Source organism: Salvelinus fontinalis, chromosome 23 (genome assembly GCF_029448725.1).
Source record: "Salvelinus fontinalis isolate EN_2023a chromosome 23, ASM2944872v1, whole genome shotgun sequence".
Classification (NCBI taxonomy): Eukaryota; Metazoa; Chordata; class Actinopteri; order Salmoniformes; family Salmonidae; genus Salvelinus; species Salvelinus fontinalis.
In genome coordinates, this window is record NC_074687.1 from 30,254,981 (window position 1) to 30,276,821 (window position 21,841).

Here is a 21,841-nt window from a genome sequence, read left to right on the forward strand (position 1 = left end):
AATGACTAACTAGAAAACGAATGTAGATTATTTATTTTTTATTGCGCATCTAGTGAGTGAGGAATGTGCTGTCTAATGTGCCTGTCTAGTGATGGTTCTGTACTGCTGCTGCACATTTCATGGCTTAGTTTGCAAATAACAAATATTAGATACAAATGATACTGTATACTTCCTCATGATATACAGTACCAGTCAAAAGTTTGGACACACCTACTCATTCAATTATTTAAAAAAAAAACTATTTTATACATTGTAAATAATAGTGAAGACATCACAACTATGAAATAACACATATGGAATCATGTAGTATCCCAAAAAGTGTTAAGCAAATCAAAATATATTTTAGATTTTAGATTCTTCAAAGTATCCACCCTTTGCCTTGATTGCAGCTTTGCACACTCTTGGCATTCTCTCAACCAGCTTCACCTGGAATGATTTTCCAACAGTCTTGAAGGAGTTCCCACATATGCTGAGCACTTGTTGGCTGCTTTTCTTTCACTCTGCGGTCCAACTCATCCCAAAGCATCTCAATTGAGTTGAGGTCAGGTGATTGTGGAGGCCATGTAATCTGATGCAGCACTCCATCACTCTCCTTGGTAAAATAGCCCGTACACAGCTTGGAGGTGTGGAGGTGTGTTGGGGCATTGTCCTGTTGAAAAACAAATGACAGTCCCACCAAGCGCAAACCAGATGGGATGGCGTATTGCTGCAGAATGCTGTGGTAGCCATGCTGGTTAAGTGTGCCTTGAATTCTAAATAAATCACAGACAGTGTCACCAGCAAAGCACCATCACACCACCTCCTCCATGCTTCACGGTGGGAACAACACATGCGGAGATCATCCGTTCACCTACTCTGCGTCTCACAAAGACACGGCGGTTGGAACCAAAAATCTCTAATTTGGGCTCATCAGACCAAAAGACAGATTTACACCGGTCTAATGTCCATTGCTTATGTTTCTTGGCCCAAGCAAGTCTCTTCTTATTATTGGTGTCTGTTACTTGAACTCTATGAAGCATTTATTTGGGCTGCAATTTCTGAGGCTGGTAACTCTAATGAACTTCTCCTCTGCAGCAGAGGTAACTCTGGGTCTTCCTTTCCTGTGGCGGTCCTCATGAGAGCCAGTTTCATCATAGCGTTTTATGTTTTTTGCGACTGCACTTGAAGAAACTTTCAAAGTTCTTGAAATTTTCCGCATTTACTGTCTTAAAGTATTGATGGACTGTAATTTCTCTTTGCTTATTTGAGCTGTTCTTGCCATAATATGGACTTGGTATTTTACCAAATCTTCTGTATACCACCACTACCTTGTCACACAACTGATTGGCTCAAACGCATTAAAAATGAAAGACATTCCACAAATTAACATTTTAACAAGGCACACCTGTTAATTGAAATTTATTTCAGATGACTACCTCATGAAGCTGGTTGAGAGAATGCCAAGAGTGTGCAAAGTTGTCATCAAGGCAAAGGAAGGCTACTTTGAAGAATCTCAAATATAAAATATATTTTGATATGTTTAACACTTTTTTTGGTTACTACATGATTCCATATGTGTTATTTCATAGTTTTGATGTCTTCACTATAATTCTACAATGTAGAAAATAGTAAAAAATAAATTAAAACCTTTGAATGAGTAGGTGTGTCCAAACTTTTGACTGGTACTGTACGTCTGCCAGGTAAGCCTACATTGCAGTTAACATTTAATTGAGAAGGTTTTGGTGAAAGTATTTCTGTCAACCCACAAGGCGGTTATCACATCAACTGTCTACACATGGAGTGATAGACAAACACGCGCACCACACAGACAGATGGGCACTATTGCTGGAAATGAATTGGCAGAGAACTTGTTATTTTTTTTATTTTTTAAATTGAATTTCACCTTTATTTAACCAGGTAGGCAAGTTGAGAACAAGTTCTCATTTACAACTGCGACTTGGCCAAGATAAAGTAAAGCAGTTCGACACATACAACACACAGAGTTACACATGAAATAAACAAACATACAATCAATAATACAGTAGAAAGATAAAAATTGTCAATATACAGTGTGTGCAAATGAGGTAAGATAAGGGAGGTAAGGCAATAAATAGGCCATGGTGGCGAAGTAATTACAATATAGCAATTAAACACTGGAGTGATAGATGTGCAGAAGATTAATGTGCAAGTAGAGATAGTGGGGTGCAAAGGAGTAAGATAGATAGAGAGACAAATAAATAAATAAATAATGGGGATGAGGTAGTTGGATGGGCTATTTACAGATGGGTTATGTACAGGTGCAGTGATCTGTGAGCTGCTCTGACAGCTGGTGCTTAAAGTTAGTGAGGGAGGTAAGAGTCTCCAGCTTCAGTGATTTTTGCAGTTCGTTCCAGTCATTGGCAGCAGAGAACTGGAAGGAAAGGCAGCCAAAGGAGGAATTGGCTTTGGGGGTGACCAGTGAAATATACCTGCTGGAGTGCGTGCTACGGGTTTGGCTTTTAAAGCCAATACTGGCTAACCAGGGGTGAAATAATGTCAATGTTTTGTTGCTGGGAGGTTGCGGTATCTGATTCTTGTGAGGTAGAACACGTGAACATTTCATGTACTTTTAGAATTGTTTGGTGAGCTACACATAGGTGGCCAGAGAGTTACCGGTGGCTCATGATCAACCTGGTCCATACTGTATACACAGTTGAAGTCGGAAGTTTACATACACTCAGGTTGGAGTCATTCAAACTCATTTTTCAACCACTCCACAAATTTCTTGTTAACAAACTATCATTTTGGCAAGTCGGTTTGCACTTCTACTTTGTGCATGACACAAGTAATTGTTCCAACAATTGTTTACAGACAGATTATTTCACTTATAATTCACTCTATCACAATTCCAGTGGGTCAGAAGTTTACATACACTAAGTTGACTGTGCCTTTTAAACAGCTTGGAAAATTCCAGAAAATTATGTCATGGCTTCAGAAGCTTCTGGTAGGCTAATTGACATAATTTGAGTCAATTGGAGGTGTACCTGTGGATGTATTTCAAGGTCTACCTTCAAACTCAGTGCCTCTTTGCTTGACATCATGGGAAAATCAAAAGAAATCAGCCAAGACCTCAGAAAAAAATGTGTAGACCTCCACAAGTCTGCTTCAGCCTTCGGGGCAATTTCCAAATGCCTGAAGGTACCTGAAGGTAAGTATAAACACCATGAGACCAGGCAGCTGTCATACCGCTCAGGAAGGAGACGCGTTCTGTCTCCTAGAGATGAACGTACTTTGGTGCGAAAAGTGCAAATCAATCGCAGAACAACAGCAAAGGGCCTTGTGAAGATGCTGGAGGAAACAGGTACAAAGGTATCTATATCCACAGTAAAACGAGTCCTATATCGACATAACCTGAAAGGACGCTCAGCAGGGAAGAAGCCACTGCTCCAAAACCATCATAAAAAGCCAGACTATGTTTTGCAACTGCACATGGGGACGAAATTTGACTTTTTGGAGAACTTTCCTCTGGTCTGATGAAACAAAAATAGAACTGTTTGGCCACAATGACCATCGTTATGTTTGGAGGAAAAAGGGGGAGGCTTGCAAGACGAAGAACATCACCCCAGACGTGAAGCACGGGGGTGGCAGCATCATGTTGTTGGGGTGCTTTGCTGCAGGAGGGACTTGTGCACTTCACAAAATTGATGGCATCATGAGGAGGGAAATTATGTGGATATATGGAAGCAACATCTCAAGACATCAGTCAGGAAGTTAAAGCTTGGTCGCAAATGGGTCTTCCAAATGGACAATGACCCCAAGCATTCTTCCAAAGTTGTGGCAAAAAAGCTTAAGGACAACAAAGTCAAGGTATTGGAGTGGCCATCACAAAGCCCTGACCTCAAACCTATAGAAAATGTGTGGGCAGAACTGAAAAAGCTTCTGACCCACTGGGAATGTGATGAAAGAAATAAAAGCTGAAATATCATTCTCTCTATTATTATTCTGACATTTCACATTCTTAAAATAAAGTGGTGATCCTAACTGACCTAAAACAGGGAATTTTTACTAGGATGAAATGTCAGGAATTGTGAAAAACTGAGTTTAAATGTATTTGGCTAAGTTGTATGTAAACTTCTAACTTCAACTGTATCAGGGGTGGGAAATTACGGCCCGAGTCCATTCAAACCGACCCTGGGAGGTTTGAGTAAAACAATCGTTGTGTGTAGAAATTATAATGGACCTATATATATTTTCAAATAACTGCCCTTTTACTGGCCAGTCGAAAAACGATCTGTGCGTTCTCTGTTGAATTTTGAAATTCCGATGAGACCCTCGAGCCAAAATTATTGCCCACCCTTGCTGTATATAGTGATACAGTCAGGTCCAACATTTTTGGCAATGATAAAGATGACATAAAAATACTTTATAAAATTAGTAACTAAGATATTGAGTTATTGTATGCAACAAAAAGGAAAAGGACACACCAATTGCTCAGAAAATACATTTTAGTAATACAAAAAAATCTCAAAAAGATAGGTGTCAATGATTGGCACCCCTGCTTTCAATTCTCTAGCACCCCTCCCCTTGTGAGGATAACTGCACTTTTTTAACAGCCTTTTTCAAAAATGTTTCATGAGATTACAGAACACATTGGGATCTTTAGACCTTTCCTCCATACAGAATCTTTACAGAGCCTTTATATCCTTCGGTCTGCACTTAAGGACTGCCCTCTTCAAAGTCCGGAGACTGAGTTGGCCATTGCAAAATGTGGGTTTTGTTGTTTATGAACCATTTTTTTGTGGATTTTGATGTGTGCTTGGGATTATTGTCTTGCTGGAAGATCCACTTGCGGCCAAGTTTCAGGTTCCTGGCAGAGGCAACCAGGTCTTTGGCTATAATGTCCTAGTACTTGGTAAAGTTCTTAATCCCATTGACCTTAACAAGATACAGTACACCTGTGTCAAATATCAGGCAAGTTTACCACTGTTCCAGTGGTTTAAACTTCTTAATTGTTGCCCTAACAGTGGTAAGTGGCATATTTCATTTGTTTTGCTATATATTTGTACCAATTGGAAAGTATTCAGACCTCTTGACTTTTTAAATATTTTGTTACGTTACAGCCTTATTCCAAAATATATTAAATCGTTTTTTCTCCTCATCAATATACACACAATACCCTATAATGACAAAGCAAAAACAAGTTTTTAGAATTGTTGCAAATGTAGTAAAAATAAAACACTGAAATATCACATTTCCATCAGTATTTAGACCCTTTACTCAGTACTTTGTTGAAGCACCTTTGGCAGCTATTACAGCCTTGAGTCTTCTTGGGTATGACGCCACAAGCTTGGCACACCTGTATTTGGGGAGTTTCTCCCATTATTTTATGCAGATCCGTTCAAGCTCTGTCAGGTTGGATGGGGAGTGTCACTGCACAGCTATTTTCAGGGATGTTCGATCGGGTTCAAGTCCGGGCTCTGGCTGGGCAACTCAAGGACATTGAGACTTGTCCCGAAGCTACTCCTGTGTTGTCTTGGCCGTGTGCTTAGGTTAGTTGTCCTGTTAGGTGAACCTTCGCCCCAGTCTGAGGTCCTGAGCTCACTGGAGCATGTTTTCATCAAGGGATCTCTCTGTATTTTGCTCTGTTCATCTTTCCCTCGATCCTGACTAGTCTCAGTCCCTGCCGCTGAAAAACATGCCCACAGCATGAATCTGCCCCCACCAAGCTTCAACGTAGGGATTGTGCCAGGTTTCTTCCAGATGTGACGCTTGGTATTCAGGCCAAAGAGTTCAATCTTGGTTTCATCAGACCAAAGAATCTTGTTTCTCATGGTCTGAGAGTCCTTTAGGTGCCTTTTGGCAAACTCCAAGCTTGCTGTCATATGCCTTTTACTTAGGAGTGACTTCCATCTGGCCAGTTTACCATAAAGGCCTGATTGGTGGAGTGCTGCAGAGATGGTTGTCCTTCTGGAAGGTTCTCCCATCTTCACAGAGGAACTCTGGAGCTCTGTAAGAGTGACCATCATGTTCTTGGTCACATCCCTGACCAAAGCCCTTCTCTCCCGATTGCTGAGTTTGGCCGGGTGGCCAGCTCTAGGAAGAGTCTTGGTGGTTCCAAACTTCTTCCATTTAAGAATGATGAATGATGTTTTTGGAGACCTTCCCCAATCTTGTCTCGGAGCTCTACGGACAATTCCTTCGACCTCCTGGCTTGGTTTTTGCTCTGACATGCACTGTCAACTGTGACAGGTATGTGCCTTTCCAATTCATGTCCAATCAATTTAATTTACCACAGTTTGACTCCAATAAAGTTGTAGAAACATCTCAAGGATGATCAATGGAAACAGGATGCACCTAAGCTCAATTTAGAGTCTCATTTCAAGGGGTCTGAATACTTATTTAAATAAGGTTTTTCTGTTTTTTATTTGTACTAAATTTGCAATAGATTTGAAAAACCTGTTTTTGCTTTGGCATTATGGGGTATTGTGTGTAGATTTAGGATTTTTTATTTATTTAATCCATTTTAGAATAAGGCTGTCAAGTAACAATATGTAAAAACGTGGAAAAAGGCGAGGTTTGAATACTTTCCCGAATGCACTGTACTCTGGCATAAGTTTCGATACAAGATCATGCCCCATAATGTTGTGAGATTATTTCTCTAGAAAACTCAGACCAAAAGTAGGCTACACAGAATTGTATATTTATTACAATTACAAATGGTTTTAATAGCTTTGGTAATATGCTGATTTCTGCTTTTAAATTGCAGCTTTAGGGAGGAAAGAAAGGACCCATCTAAGTTGAGCATAGTTTTGATGGATGAAAGAATTCATGAATCGCTTGTTTTCCACTCATATTGAACTGTTGCATTCAAATAGTTCCTGCTATTTTTGAATGACTCACAATAGCGGAGACTTGGAACGGGATTGAGGCGCACCGTTTCCTCCTAAAAATTTGAATTCTATTTTAATAGTTGAGTTGTGTGGATGCTTCTTTTTTGTTGCTCTTATTGACTAGTGCTTTCATTCACACTGTCATTTCTGTCATCCTTATTTCCACCAGCTGAAAAAACCCCAGAAGGAAACCATGTCCTTTCTTCCATTGCTCTTTTAAAAAATTTAGTCAATATTTCCTCCAAAAGCATCTGTGTGTTTAAAGGAGGCCTAGGCAAGGTTATCTGGATTACTTTAGGTATAAAGGTACTTTTATTATCCTACCTGCGCTATTGTTAATCTGCCACGTATTTCTTATTAGGCTCCACAATGAGTTCGATTCAGGTGATACATGAAGGGTATTTCAATTGAGGAAGGAAATTGTATTCCCTTAATGAGGTGTATAGCACTTTCACCAACTGAATTTATGATGTTAGGTTTGTTAATTTTGCTCCCAAAGGTTAGGTAAAAACTCATTGTATTTTTTAACTGCACATTTTCTCGGAGTCTGATTGGGTCTGTAAAATGATACCATTTAGTTAAGTTTATTGCAATATTTATACAGACTAAAAAGTCTAAAATAAATTGGAAAGATTGGCTCTGGTTTTAGGAGAGATGCTTAGGAAATGAGACTAATGAATGATTCCTTCATTGTAGAAAATTATATTCCTCTAATTAAAGGTGTTTGAAGAAAGTATAAACTTTTATACTGTGTTTGCCCCAGGCTTTGTAAAGTCTGGTCCCAAATCTGTTTATGGTGCAACACAGATCTGGGACCAGGCTAAGGCTATGTGCCTTGACTGCATTTACGTGACAACAACCTCTTCATGCCCCACAAGTCTTCATTCTCCCTGTCAGAGGGCAGCTGAGTATGGAACAACAGAATAGGTGTGTGTGTGTGTGTGTGTGTGTGTGTGTGTGTGTGTGTGTGTGTGTGTGTGTGTGTGTGTGTGTGTGTGTGTGTGTGTGTGTGTACGTACTAGCCTAGAGACCTGCATAAAGCTGACTTGACAGTACATGTCCTTGGCCTAGGGTCATCCATAATGACATAATATATATGGTGTTGGTGTGGACGTTTTTACAGTGACTATGCCTACATGGCTGAAGAGGGCATATGCTGTTGTACTTTGTCATGTGAGAAATACAGGGTCACACTGAGGCATACGCCGTCAAACAAGAGAGGCGGTACTCGTGGAGGAGCGTTACATTGCAGGCAGTAAGGATGCCGACACAACCGCACTCCGCAGACGAAGTACTCTGGAGTGCTGTTGTGATTATAAGATCTCCGCATCCAACTGAGAACCAGAAAGTGTTGCTATCGAGGTGATAAAGTGCCAATACGTAAAGGTTTAACACCCATCTATGTAAAACACTATCCCTGAAAAGGTGTCTCTCCTTTCACAGTTCCTGGGATTACATTATACATCTAGCCTATACGGGACAAACAATTGAAGACATGCTTACCATGCTTACCAAGCCTAACTCCTGTACTGATTCCTGTCCACCTATGTTTATAGTTGTAGTATTTAAGAGTACGTAACAGTTGTAATGCCAGTAAGGGGGGATTTTATGATCAACTTTGTGTCTTTAATGAAAATGCGTTAGTGATGTCAAAATGTACTCCTAGAGGGAAGGTAGATCCTTATGGCATGCGAGTGGAATACTTCCCTCATACCATGGCAACCATACTGTTCTGTGAGTTGTGTGGTTCCTGAGCAAGCAGCTTCTGTGCGTTGAAACCATAAAGATTTATGAAGTTTCTCAGAGGGCTTAAAATTGTTCTGACCTTTGGAGATCAGAACAGATAACCTGAGGTAACCTCTGACACTTTCACTCAGGTGTATATGATTCCTTAATATTTCCACTGAACCGTAAAGCCTTATTGAGCTGTGTATCTAACAGCCTATGCTCCATTCAGAAACAGTTCCCCAGGTCACCAGCAGGTGTCACTCATTGCATTGTGTTTGCTGCTGCTGCACACAGGTCTATGGCTGCACAGTTCGAGTTCTGAGACATGGGGTTTGTGTTATTTTTACCCATGCTGCTGCCATGTACTTGTCTCACACACACACAAATATTCCATTTACATCTCTGTTGAAATGTCAAGAGTGTGGGTGCTGCTGAGGCTACGATGGTGATTTAGAAACGACCAATGGTAAGAAGTTCTGCTGATCTGTTGAGAGGTCAGTGGGAATAAGAGGAGATGAATGGGGAGAGGAGAAGACAGGGTAGAAGAGAAGAGGGGAGAGGTCAGGAAAGTAAAGGAAAGAGGAGCAGATTGGAGAGGAAAGGAAAGGAGGAGGAGAGGAGCTAAGAGAAGCGGAGAGGAAGGGAGCTGAGGAGGAGAGGAAGGAAGCTGAGAGGAGGACAGGAGAAGAGAGGAAGGAAGCTGAGAGGAGGACAGGAGCTGAGAGAAGCGGAGAGGAAGGGAGCTGAGAGGAGGAGAGGAAGGAAGCTGAGAGGAGGACAGGAGAAGAGAGGAAGGAAGCTGAGAGGAGGACAGGAGCTGAGAGAAGCGGAGAGGAAGGGAGCTGAGAGGAGGAGAGGAAGGAAGCTGAGAGGAGGACAGGAGAAGAGAGGAAGGAAGCTGAGAGGACGACAGGTGCTGAGAAGAGAAGAGAGGAGAAGAAGAGGAAGGAAGCTGAGAGGAGAGAGGAGAAGAGGTGAAGATAGAAAAGGAGAGGAAGGAAGCTGAGGAGGACAGGAGCTGAGAGGAGAGAGGAGAAGAGGTGAAGATAGAAAAGGAGAGGAAGGAAGCTGAGAGGAGGACAGGAGCTGAGAGGAGAGAGGAGAAGAGGTGAAGATAGAAAAGGAGAGGAAGGAAGCTGAGAGGAGGAGAAGAAGAGGAAGGAAGCTGAGAGGAGAAGAAGAGGTGAAGATAGAAAATGAGAAGAAGGAAGCTGAGATGAGGACAGGTGCTGAGAGGAGAATAAGAGGTGAAGATAGCTCCTTTCAGATTCTCTCCTTTTCTGAGTGAGTTCAAGTGCATTGCAGCCAGCGATCAAACAGAGTCTTTGATTTTCACCCCCTCCTAAAGATTGATTTAGAATCAGGATGGCTCCCCTGACAGCACGCACTAGATCATATTTTTAAAGAGGGAGAACAATCGTTTCATGTTCGATGGGCATATTTTTTCACCATATGCTCTGGAGGGTAAACTTTGTTCAGTTTGGAGCTCATTTATGAGAATCAAAGGGAGTGGGTTGTGAGATTGAAACACCTTCCTGTTGTCAGAGCTGCTCTCTGGTGTAGTTCAAGTAAGGAAACGTACCTGAAGGCGATCTTTGTGTGAGTCAGAATATCTGAAAAGAGGCCAGGGCAGGGGAGGAGGATAAAAGACAGGAGACCATTACAATGGTCACTAATTTGACAGAGGTCAGAGCACCAATATGATAACTCTTGAATTAAAGCAGGCAATGCTCAAATGTATACAATTACAGAGAAAACTGATGCAAAGGTTCTTTCTCGGAAATATCTTCATGTCTTGTTGATTGGCTACACACACACACACACACGATGTGTTGTGTCCCTGTACCAACTGCAAACTTTGCCACTGTGCCAATGATACTGCCATGGCCTCTCTGATTGTGCCACCCGCTGACACATTAGATTGGATCAGGTATCTGGAAGTGGCAGTGGTATCATTTCTGTCGCACTGTGCCAGGTTAGAGACACGAGCATATCGTATATCTAACTGACTGACTTGCACGCTGGGCTGGCTTGGTCTCAGAGCAATGAGATTTTCTCTGAAAGGGTTCATCAATATACATTAAGTAAATCATCTCTCGCAGAACGACTGCCCTCCCTCCATCCTCCCCTCTTCCACTCCTTCCTCTCCTTCTTCCACTCTTCCACGCCCAGGGTTGGAGAGTTACTGATTACATGTAATCAGTTACATGTGATCTGATTACAACAAAAAACTAACTTCAATCAGTTATGTTACCAGCAAAAATATTGTAATCAGATTACAGATACTATTGGAAAAACTAGATTACTTTTTGGATTCCGAAAAGATGTTTGTGAAAAAAAATACATTGACACCTTTCTGTTTTCTCAATGACATGCAATTCAGCATTGAATAAAGGTGCCAGTTTTATGTGTTTGATGGATCCTTTTTGTCTTCTAATGCCTCTTAAAGGGAAAGTAATCCAAAAGATTTAGAATTATCAGCAGGTCAGTTTCAGGATGTGTTGTCATCAAGTGTACAAGATGGAAAATAGATTTGTGGACAAGCGGGAACATAAATAATTTAATTATTTTGATCATTCTGTTTGACTTGAATGGAATGAATGATCACAGCGTGAGAGGGAGAGAGACTGGGGACGGGTGCGAGATGGAGGGAGAGAGACTGGGGGGGAAGGAAGAGAGAGCTGGAGAAGGAGTGTGGAAAGTGAGGGGAGGGAGAGAGACAGGAGGAAGGTGAAAGGGATCGAGGGAAAGCAGTGGGAGAGAGAGAGAGAGACATGAGAGAAGTGAGGGAGAGTGTTGGAGGGGGAGTTAACCGTCGTTTGAGAAGATCTCAGGAGGAGATATGGGATAGCTACACTTCCATCGATCTGTCTTGCCAGCGTTGACAGCTCTTTGTCTTCTGCTATGAGCTTATCTGGTTTGAACTCAAGGCAGACAGCAGTGTTCGACTGGTTTACGGGTGCCAGAACTGTAGCAGAATGTCTGTCAATATTAGTGCTGTGTTCTTTTCCTCGAGATAAGACTCCGCAAAGAAGATGCACAGGTTCTTAATAGTTATTTTTAGTCTCACCTTTGTTGCCTGCCTTGTAATCTTTTAGAAGAGTTATTGTACATTTACCAAGCTGATGTGAATAAAAGAAGCTTCTATCTGGAAAGATAACCATTTTATCTTAAATCATACCCACATTAATGCTAATACTGAAAATCGTTAAAGGATTTGGGGGGGGGGGGGGGGGGGTGTTGTTGTCAAAAGCAATTTGGCCAGAAAAGGGGAAGTTATTTGAAAATAATAGGTCCATTGTAAATCCGACATACTTTTTATCTAGTTTTAGACGTTCAAGAGTGGCCTGGAGTGTTTTTTTTAACCCAAATAATATATATTTAAAAAAAGAGATTACGTCAAACCTCCCTCGGTTCTGATTGAATGGGTTCAGATCCGTAGTTTGTCCACCCCTGTTTAGATGATGTTTTCTATTGCCACTCAGACACACTGGTTTGGGCAGGGCTGGCATGGCACAGGGGACGACTCAAATCTCAAACTGCACCAGCAGGACTCAGACTTCATGAGAGAATCCTGACTCCGACCGGAGTAAATAGAAAGAAGAAGAAATATGGTCATAAATAACCATACCCATAGAGATATATTTAAAAAAAATTGAATTATATTTATTCATTTTTTAATTAAACTCCTTTTCCCTATAGGTTAACACTGGAATGAAAAATACAGGTTGTTTCTCACATAGAAACATGCTGAGGGAAATTGATTATTTCTAGTTAATGGCATCTCTCTGGTTACACTGTCTGGCTACATTGCATCTGTTGTCTATATGCATAATGTGATATTAATGTTTCTCTCTGCAGGTTAATACATGCCGGTCAGCTGCTGAATGGTTTGGCTGGTCCAACCATAATGAGTGCCGGCCCCCTCCTCTCCACCACATGGTTCGCTCCGGACCAGCGAGCCACAGCCACCGCTGTCGCCTCATTGGTGAGCTACCTGGGGGCGGCGTGCTCCTTCATTGTCGGCCCACTGCTTGTGCCCGCCCCCAACGACACCACGCGTGCCATGGTGAACCGAGCCGTCGTCTCAACAGACACCCAGATGAACCACATGCGAGACAGAATCCAACTGGTTTTGTATGCAGGTACTGATGTTATAATATCTTATTTGGCTGTAATGTATGCATTCATAAAGCTTTTATAAGGAGGCATACTGTGAAGTGTTATTCAGATACATAAGAGACAAGATCCAAATGGTTATGTATGCAGGCAGGTACTGAGAAAAAGAAATGCTGTCTCTACCTCACTTTGAAACACTGGCGCATACTGAAGATGAGAAGATATTCAGCAACTCTATAGCACAATTGTCCTACCAAGAGTAGCTGAATATCTTCTCATGTTATGTATGCAGGTAGGTACTGACAGCACCACAGCCTCTCAGTCATTCATCATTACCCAACAGGAATCAATAGCAGATCATCTCTGGATCATGTCTGCCCTGTCTAGTCCAGGGAGAGAAATACGATCAGCTGAAAGTGATGCGACTGTCTGTCTCATCACGCAAATATCAGACTCAAACATCTCAAAAATATAACATTCAGAACAGAACTGGCTGCCATAAAGAGATGGAGGCTTAGCCTGTTCTGCTTAACTGATTCAGAAAATAAAAGCATTTAAAGAAAGTAAAAAACATCATCCCCAACAATAGTAGATTGAGGCTTTGTGTTAACTATTAGTATTACATTTCAAAGGACAAAACTGACACATTTCCTGAACTGAGAGCTTTAGAGGTCAGAAAGCATTTAGATGGAATTCAATTCATTGATGTTTTCCTCCTGCTCCTCTGAGGAGAATAAATTATACACTTCCACAGTCACACCTGCACTACAGAAAAGCAGCAATCAACAGTGGTGCCAAGTGTTTTGGTTAGAAAAATCAATGTGAGCTGGCATGGACCCTGTCCTGTGCCAGCCAGAGAGTAAAAATGCAGCTGCTGTCCAATCAAACTGCACATTATGATAGGAAAAAGCATGATTTATGATTCTGGTGGTACTTTTTGGGAAATGGACAGACTACAAATGCTGTGGCCTATCAAAGAGAAATGGGTCCTGTTTGGTTGCCCATGCCAGGCCAGGCCAAGCCCAGTGAAAGGGGTTGGGGGATTTAGGAGCTTGTCTGGAAGGCAGGGCTGTTAGGGCGTGCTGACAGAGAGAGTATCAGAGACCTCTACAGTCTCTGTGCCAGCTGAGTGATGTAGTCCCAGGCCCAGCTCTCTGATAAACCGCTTGTCTCTTAATTGACTAATCTGGGCATCTGCAATAGAGCAGGCCTGGAACTCTACAGTGCCTTCAGGAAGTGTTCATACCCCTTGATTTATTCCACATTTTGTTCTTACAGCCTGAATTCAAAATTGATTAAATATATCTCCCCCCCCCCACCTTTCTACACACAATATCCCATAATGACAAAGTGAAAACATGTTTTTAGAAATGTTTGCAAATTTATTGAAAATGAAATACAGAAATATGTCATTTACATAAGGATTCACGCTCCTGAGTCAATACTTTTTAGAAGTACCTTCAGCAGCGATTACAGCTGTGAGTCTTTCTGGGTAAGTCTGTAAGAGCTTGCCACACCTGGATTGTGCAACATTTGCCCATTTATTCTTTTCAAAATTCTTCAAGCTCTGTCAAATTGGTGGTTGATCATTGCTAGACAACCATTTTCAGGTATTACCATAGATTTTTAAGTAAATTGAAGTCAAATCTGTAACTCCGGCCACATTCACTGTCTTCTTGGTGCAACTCCAGTGTAGATTTGGCCTTGTCTCTTAGGTTATTGTCCTGCTGAAAGGTCAGTTTGTCTCCCCGTCGTGGAAAGCAGACTGAACCAGGTTTTCCACTAGGAATTTGCCTGTTCTTAGCTCCATTCCGTTTCTTTTTTTATACTGAAAACTCCCTAGTCCATAATGATTACAAGCATACACATGACATGATGCAGCCACCACTGTGCTTGAAAATATGGAGAGTGGTACTCAGTAATGTATTGTGTTGGATTTGCCACATGCATAACACACAGTTTTACTTTAGTGCCTTATTGCAACAGGATACAGGTTTTGGAATATTTTTCTTCTGTACAGGCTTCCTTCTTTTCTCTCTGTCATTTAGGTTAGTATTGTGGAGTAACTACACTGTTGTTGATCCATCCTCAGTTTTCTCCTATCACAGACATTAAACTCTGTAACTGTTTTAAAGTCACCATTGGCCTCATGGTGAAATCGCTGAGCAGTTTCCTTCCTTTCCAGAAACTGAATTAGGAAGGACTCCTGTATCTTTTTACTGATTGGGTGTATTGATACGCCATCCAAAGTGTAATTAATATCTTCACCATGCTCAAAGGGATATTCATTATCTGCTTTATTTTTATTTTTTACCCATCTACCAATAGGTGCCCTTCTTTGTGAGGCATTGGAAAACCTCCCTGGTCTTTGTGGTTTAATCTGTGTTTGAAATTCACTGCTCGACTGAGGGACCTTACAGATAATTGTATGTGTGGGGTACAGAGATGAGGTAGTCATTCAAAAATCATTGTTAAACACTATTATGGCACACAGTGAGTCCATGCAACTTATTCAAATCAAATTGTATTTGTGACCTGCGCCGAATACAACAGGTGTAGACTTTACAGTGAAATGCTTACTTACAAGCCCTTAACCAACAATGCAGTTTTAAGAAAATTCCCCACCCCAAAAAGTAAGAGATGATAAAAATAACAAATAGTCTGGGTAGCCATTTGATTAGATGTTCAGGAGTCTTATGGCTTGGGGCTAGAAGCTGTTTAGAAGCCTCTTGGACCTAGACTTGGCGCTCCGGTACCGCTTGCCGTGCGGTAGCAGAGAGAACAGTCTATAACTAGGGTGGCTGGAGTCTTTGACCATTTTTAGGGCCTTCCTCTGACACCGCCTGGTATGGAGATCCTGGGTGGCAGGAAGCTTGGCCCTGATGATGTACTGGGCCGTATGCACTACCCTCTGTAGTGCCTTGCGGTCGGAGGCCGAGTAGTTGCCATACCAGGCAGTGATGCAACCCGTCAGGATGCTCTCGATGGTGCAGCTGTAAAACCTTTTGAGGATCTTAGGACCCATGCCAAATCTTTTCAGTCTCCTGAGGGGGAATAGGTTTTGTCGTGCCCTCTTCACGACTGTCTTGGTGTGCTTGGACCATGTTAGTTTGTTGGTGATGTGGACGCCAAGCTCTCAACCACTTGAAGCTCTCAACCTGCTCCACTACAGCCCCGTCGATGAGAATGGGGTGTGCTCGGTCCTCCTTTTCCTGTAGTCCACATTCATCTCCTTTGTCTTGATCACGTTGAGAGATCACGTCCTCCCTATAGGCTGTCTCATCGTTGTCGGTGATCAGGCCTACCAGTGTTGTGTCATCAGCAAACTTAATGATGGTGTTGGAGTCGTGCAGTCATGAGTGAACATGGAGTACAGGATGGGACTGAGCACGTACCCCTGAGGGGCCCCCGTGTTGAAGATCAGAGTGGCGGTTGTGTTGTTACCTACCCTTACCACCTGGGGGTGGTAGGAAGTCCAGGATCCAGTTGCAGAGGGAGGTGTTTAGTCCTAGGGTCCTTAGCTTAGTGATGAGCTTCGATGGCACTATGGTGTTGAATGCTGAGCTGTCAATGAATAGCATTCTCATGTAGGTGTTTATTTTATCCAGGTGGGAAAGGGCAGTATGGAGTGCAATAGAGCTAGCATCATCTGTAGATATTTTGGGTCGGTATGCAAATTGGAGTGTGTTAGGGTTTCTGGCATAATTGTGTTGAAGTTAGCTTTTCATGGCTACAGACCTGAGTGCTACGGGTCGGTAGTCATTTAGGCAGGTTACCTTAGTGTTCTTGGGCACAGGGACTATGATGGTCTGCTTGAAACATGTTGCTATTACAGACTCAGACAGGGAGAGGTTGAAAATGTCAGTGAAGATACTTGCTAGTGTCACGATCGTCATAATAAGCAGACCAAGGCGCAGCGGGATATGAAGACATCTTCTTTTATTAAAGATGACGAAACACGAAACGAACACTTTTACAAAACAAAACAACAAACGATCGTGAAGCTATAGACGTAAGTGCACACACAAGCTACAAACGTACAACATAGACAATTACCCACATTAACCTAATGCCTATGGCTGCCTTAAATATGGCTCCCAATCAGAGACAATGAATGACAGCTGTCTCTGATTGAGAACCCTTCAGGCAACCATAGACTTACCTAGACAACTACACTAGACACTGCCCCATACACATACAACACCCCTAGACACTACAAAAACACATACATTCCCCATGTCACACCCTGACCTAACTAAAATAATAAAGAAAACAAAGATAACTAAGGCTAGGGCGTGACAGCTCGTTGGTCAGCGCATGCTCGCAGTACACGTCCTGGTAATACGTCTGGCCCTGCGGCCTTGTGAATGTTGACCTGTTTAAAGGTCTTACTCACATCGGCTGCGAAGATCGTGATCACACAGTCGTCTGGAACAGCTGTTGCTCTTATGCATGTTTCAATGTTACTTGCCTCGAAGCGAGCCATATTATGTGACATGTTAAGCACATTTCTACTCCTGAACTTATTTAGGCTTGCCATAACAAAGGGGCTGAATTCTTATTGATTCAAGACATTTCCGCTTTTCATTTCTTTTAACATTTCTAAAAATATAATTCTACTTTGACTTTATTGGGTATTGTGTGTAGACCAGTAACAAAACATCTCAATTTAATACAGCCTGAATTTAAAATGGAACACAATAAAATGTGTAAAAAGTTAAGAGGTGTGAATAGTTTCTGAAGGCACCGTATGTCCTCAGGTTCTGTGCTCTGCCAGTCCTACACAGTTCTATCTGAAAGTAGGGTGGAATCAGAGACATGTGATTCTGGGTTGAATGGTTTTGTTAGTGACACATTGACTGAGTTCAGGTAAGTAGTAAACGAATAATAACCCTTCTATTTGACTGATCTGTCTTTTCCTGTGTCTCTGTGTCCCTCCTGACATAAAGAGTTTGGTGTGGTGGCGATGCTGTTTGCTGCGGTGCTGCTCTACTTCCCCTCCCGACCCCCCATGCCTCCCAGTGTGGCTGCTGCCAGCCAGAGACTCAGCTACAGGAGCAGCATCTGCAGACTACTCAGGTATGTACTGTCGGGTCCTTTGCCGTCATCACACACTTTAAGTGGCCATTTTTTTTATTAGACCTTAAAATGATTAAAATGATTCATCACGACAGTCACAAAAGGGCCTAGGGTGTCCTCGGTCGCCTCTCAACATGCTTTGTCCTGTTTTAACTTTGAGATGAGGGAGGAATGAATGGGTCTGTTTGATTAGTGGGTGTGGAGAAACTAAATGAAGGGGTCTTGTTGCTCTGCCATGCGCCATCTGTTTGGCCTGCTAGTTAATGTGCATCAAAGACATCCTCTCTCCCCCTAGATTAATTACACAGTCTTAAGATGGCACTGGCATTCCCCTGGCCCTGCTTAATACATAGATCATCATCATCCTTTTCTCCTCATCCACACATAGCCAGGGTTCTCTGGAGTCCATGGTCATGTAACATGCTCACATAGCCAGGGTTCTCTGTGTTAAGTTCATGTTTTAAGTATCCCTATATTTCTGTTATTACGGGGCTGTCACTCAGTCAAGAGTGCGCATGCGCAGGAAGTCTAGTGGTTGATGGACCTAGCCTTGAGTGTAATGGCTACCTAGTAGTGTGTTCATATAGTATAGTAAACTTTGTTAAACTGGAACCTTGTCGTTGTGTCATTTCGAGTTAACATTGGTAGCAGAGGATGGTTTCTAACTACAATGTGCCACCTCGCTTTGACGAGAAGAGGTCGTACGAAAGTTGGAAAAATGAACTGGGAATCTGAACACGCGTTACTAATCTGGAGGCGAAAAAGCAAGCACTTGCGGTGGTATTATCGCTGGAGGGAAGAGCGAGAGATACAGCACTGGAAATATCCCTGGAGGATTTGAACAAGGATGACGATATGGGAACTTTGATCACAGCACTGGATTCTGTATTTCTCAAAGAAGAGAAAGACCATGCCTACGAGGCATATTCAAACTTTGACAGTGTTACGAGAGATATTTTGGTTGCAATGACGGACTACATCATTGATTTCGAACAGAGGTACAATAGGATGCGCAAGTACGACATGGTTCTCCCGGATGCAGTGTTAGGGTTCAAGTTGTTAGACACTGCCTGTCTAGATGGTAGGGAGAAACAGTTGGCTTTGACTGCTTGTACTGTGCTGACTTTTGCATCTTTGAAGTCGTCACTAAAAATAATATTTGGTGAAAAGACGTCTGTCGCGCCAATAACAGATGGAATGCAAGTGAGTGGCGCAGCATATTACACGAACAGCACAGAAAAGGCGCCAACAAGTCACGTTCTCAAGACAACCAGAAGAGGGCGCCATTTCCCGGCACAAATCCACTGGACAAATATGGAAGGAGATCGAAATGTGCTATTTGTCAAAGCACTTACCATTGGGTTAAAGACTGTCCTCATAAAAATGAACACGTTAAACTAACAGAGGAAAATGTAAACACAGAGAGCAGTGTAACATTACACTGTTTTCAAATGAATCTGCTTTTGATACTGAGAGTTTTATAGTTGAATCCTTAGGATCTGCTGTGATTGATACTGCATGTACACGGACAGTGTGTGGTGCAAAATGGCTTGATAGCTATGTCAGTGAACTAAATATGAAAGAAGTACAAAATATGATTGACACACCAAGCAACAGAGCTTTCAAATTTGGAGACGGGAGAATTGTCCATTCTACCAAGAGAGTTAAGATACCAGCAAAAATTGGTCAGACTGTGTCACATTGAAACAGAGGTGGTCCCTACAGATATCCCCTTACTATTAAGCAAAGCCTCCCTAAAGAAGGCAGAGGCTGTACTAGACATAAAAAATGACAAGGCAGTGATGTTTAAACAACCAGTGACTCTTGAACTTACTACCTCAGGCCACTATTGTGTAAACATTTTAGACAAAGACATCACAGAGACTCCATGCAAAAATGAGATTCTAACTGACACAGAGAACATGGAGATTCTGACAGTCACAGAGAACATGAGCACTAAAGAAAAACACAAAGTATTGTTAAAGCTTTACAAACAGTTTGGACATGATACAGTTGACAGATTTCAGAAGTTACTCAGCAGTTCAGGGAATAATGATGATGAGAAGTACGAAACTGGAAACAAAGTGTACTACAAACGAGTTGACTGTCAAGAGTGGAAAGGACCGGGAGTAGTCATTGGTCAAGATGGTGTGGTGATATTTGTGAGGCACGGAGGCATGATTGTCAGGGTGCATCACTCAAGATTGCGGAAAGTAAATGATCAACAAGATAGAGGGGCTGTTGTTGAGAATCAGTCTCCTAATGAAAATGACAAAACTGACACAGGAAATGGAGCAGAGACCTTCAACCATGCCACAGGTAATACTGTTGAGGGTTCAAATGAGGAAAACATTCAACAACAGCCACATGTGTTAAGAGAACATGGTTGTTCCGATCTGAAAACTGGACAAACTGTTAAATACATGGACAGAGAAAGTGGTATTCCACATACAGCAACCGTCATTGGACGAGCAGGAAAAGCAAAACACAAGAACTGGTACAACTTGCAGTACTCTGAACCAGCTACACTTTCTGGTACAACAGGGTCAGCTGACCTGTCACTTGTAGATAATATCAGAATTGAACCAATGGAAAATCGAGAAAAACAGAATGACATTCAAAATGATGATGTACTTGAAACAAAGGACGTGTCATTTGACTCAGCTAAGCTAGATGAGCTCAGTAATTGGAGGAAAAATTGAGTGTTTGAGGAAGTCAAAGACCTTGGCCAAAAATGCGTCTCAACAAGGTGGGTGTGTACCCTTAAAGAATCCTTAACTGGAATAGTGCCTAAAGCACGTCTAGTGGCTAGAGGTTTTGAGGAGCTGGCTGCTAAAGAACTCCCAAAAGACTCACCGACATGCGCCTCAGAGTCACTCAGATTGCTGATGTCAGTGATCTGCCAGAAAAAAATGGAAACTTAATTCCATAGACATCAAATCTGGATTTTTGCAGGGAACAGAGCTGTCAAGGGACATTCACATCCGACCTCCGCCTGAAGCTAAAAGAGAAGGAACACTGTGGAAACTAAAAAAGTGTGTGTATGGACTGGCAGATGGATCGCTCTACTGGTACAACAAAGTCAAGGCAACAATGCTGAATACAGGTGGAAAAATGTCACAAGTGGACCCTGCAGTCTTCTATTGGCTTGATCAAGACTGCAATGTGACTGGAGTACTTGCCTGTCATGTTGAGGACTTTATCTGGGGTGGCTCACAGACCTTTGCTTCAACTGTGATTCCACACCTCAAAGCTGTTTTCTAGGTTGGCCATGAGGAGCATGATCATTTTTGTTATGTTGGCATAGAGTTTATTACAGTTGATGGAAAAATGCTGATGCAACAGGAGAGCTATATCAAGAATCTTCAACCCATCCACATGGATTCTTCAAAAGCCGTACAAAGGAATTCCCCTCTATGTGGAATTGAAGCTGGTCAATTGAGGTCAAAGATAGGACAAATGTTATGGTCTGCGAGACAGAGTAGATCTGGTTTGATGGTTGCAACTTTGCATCTAACACAAAACATGCCACTGTACGAACCATTCATGAGGCAAACAAAGTTGTTCGTGACCTGAAATCACAAAAAGTGACTTTCAAGTTTCAGCATGTTGGAAAAGATGACTCTTTGAAACTAGTTGTCTTCAGTGATGCTTCGCTAGGTTAACACTGGTGGGACAAAACGGCACTTTCTACCTGTAGTTTGTGTCACTGACAACTACTCATTAGTTGATGCTGTGAAGTCAACCAAGTCTGTCAGAGAAAAGACTTTGAGATTAGCAGCATCAAGGAACTTATTCAAGCACAGAGAATCCAGCGGATTCTGTGGTCAACCACAAAGGAAAAGCTTGCTGACTGTCTGACTAAAAAAGGAGCATCCGGTCTTGTGCTCCTACAGGCTCTCGTTCCTACAGGCTCTCAGTAATGGAACGTGGCAGCTTGAGTAATACAAATAAAAACTGTTACACAACCCATTTGTAATGGGGATCTTGAATAATACTTGGACATTTAATTATGTTGTTGATGTTTTATTTGTCTTTAAAGAAAAGGGGGAGATTGTTAAGTTCAT

At 42.1% G+C, this 21,841-nt stretch overlaps 1 protein-coding gene across 1 annotated transcript in view; it reads left to right on the forward strand.

Moving 5' to 3' along the window:
• Window positions 1-21,841, forward strand: part of LOC129821105 (solute carrier family 49 member 4-like) — a 72,647-nt gene that overhangs the window by 7,470 nt on the left and 43,336 nt on the right. Inside the window, exons 3-4 of the mRNA XM_055878402.1 lie at window positions 12,438-12,721; window positions 17,645-17,774. Coding sequence (XP_055734377.1) covers window positions 12,438-12,721; window positions 17,645-17,774 — 414 coding nt within the window. The remainder of the gene's footprint in view (window positions 1-12,437; window positions 12,722-17,644; window positions 17,775-21,841) is intronic.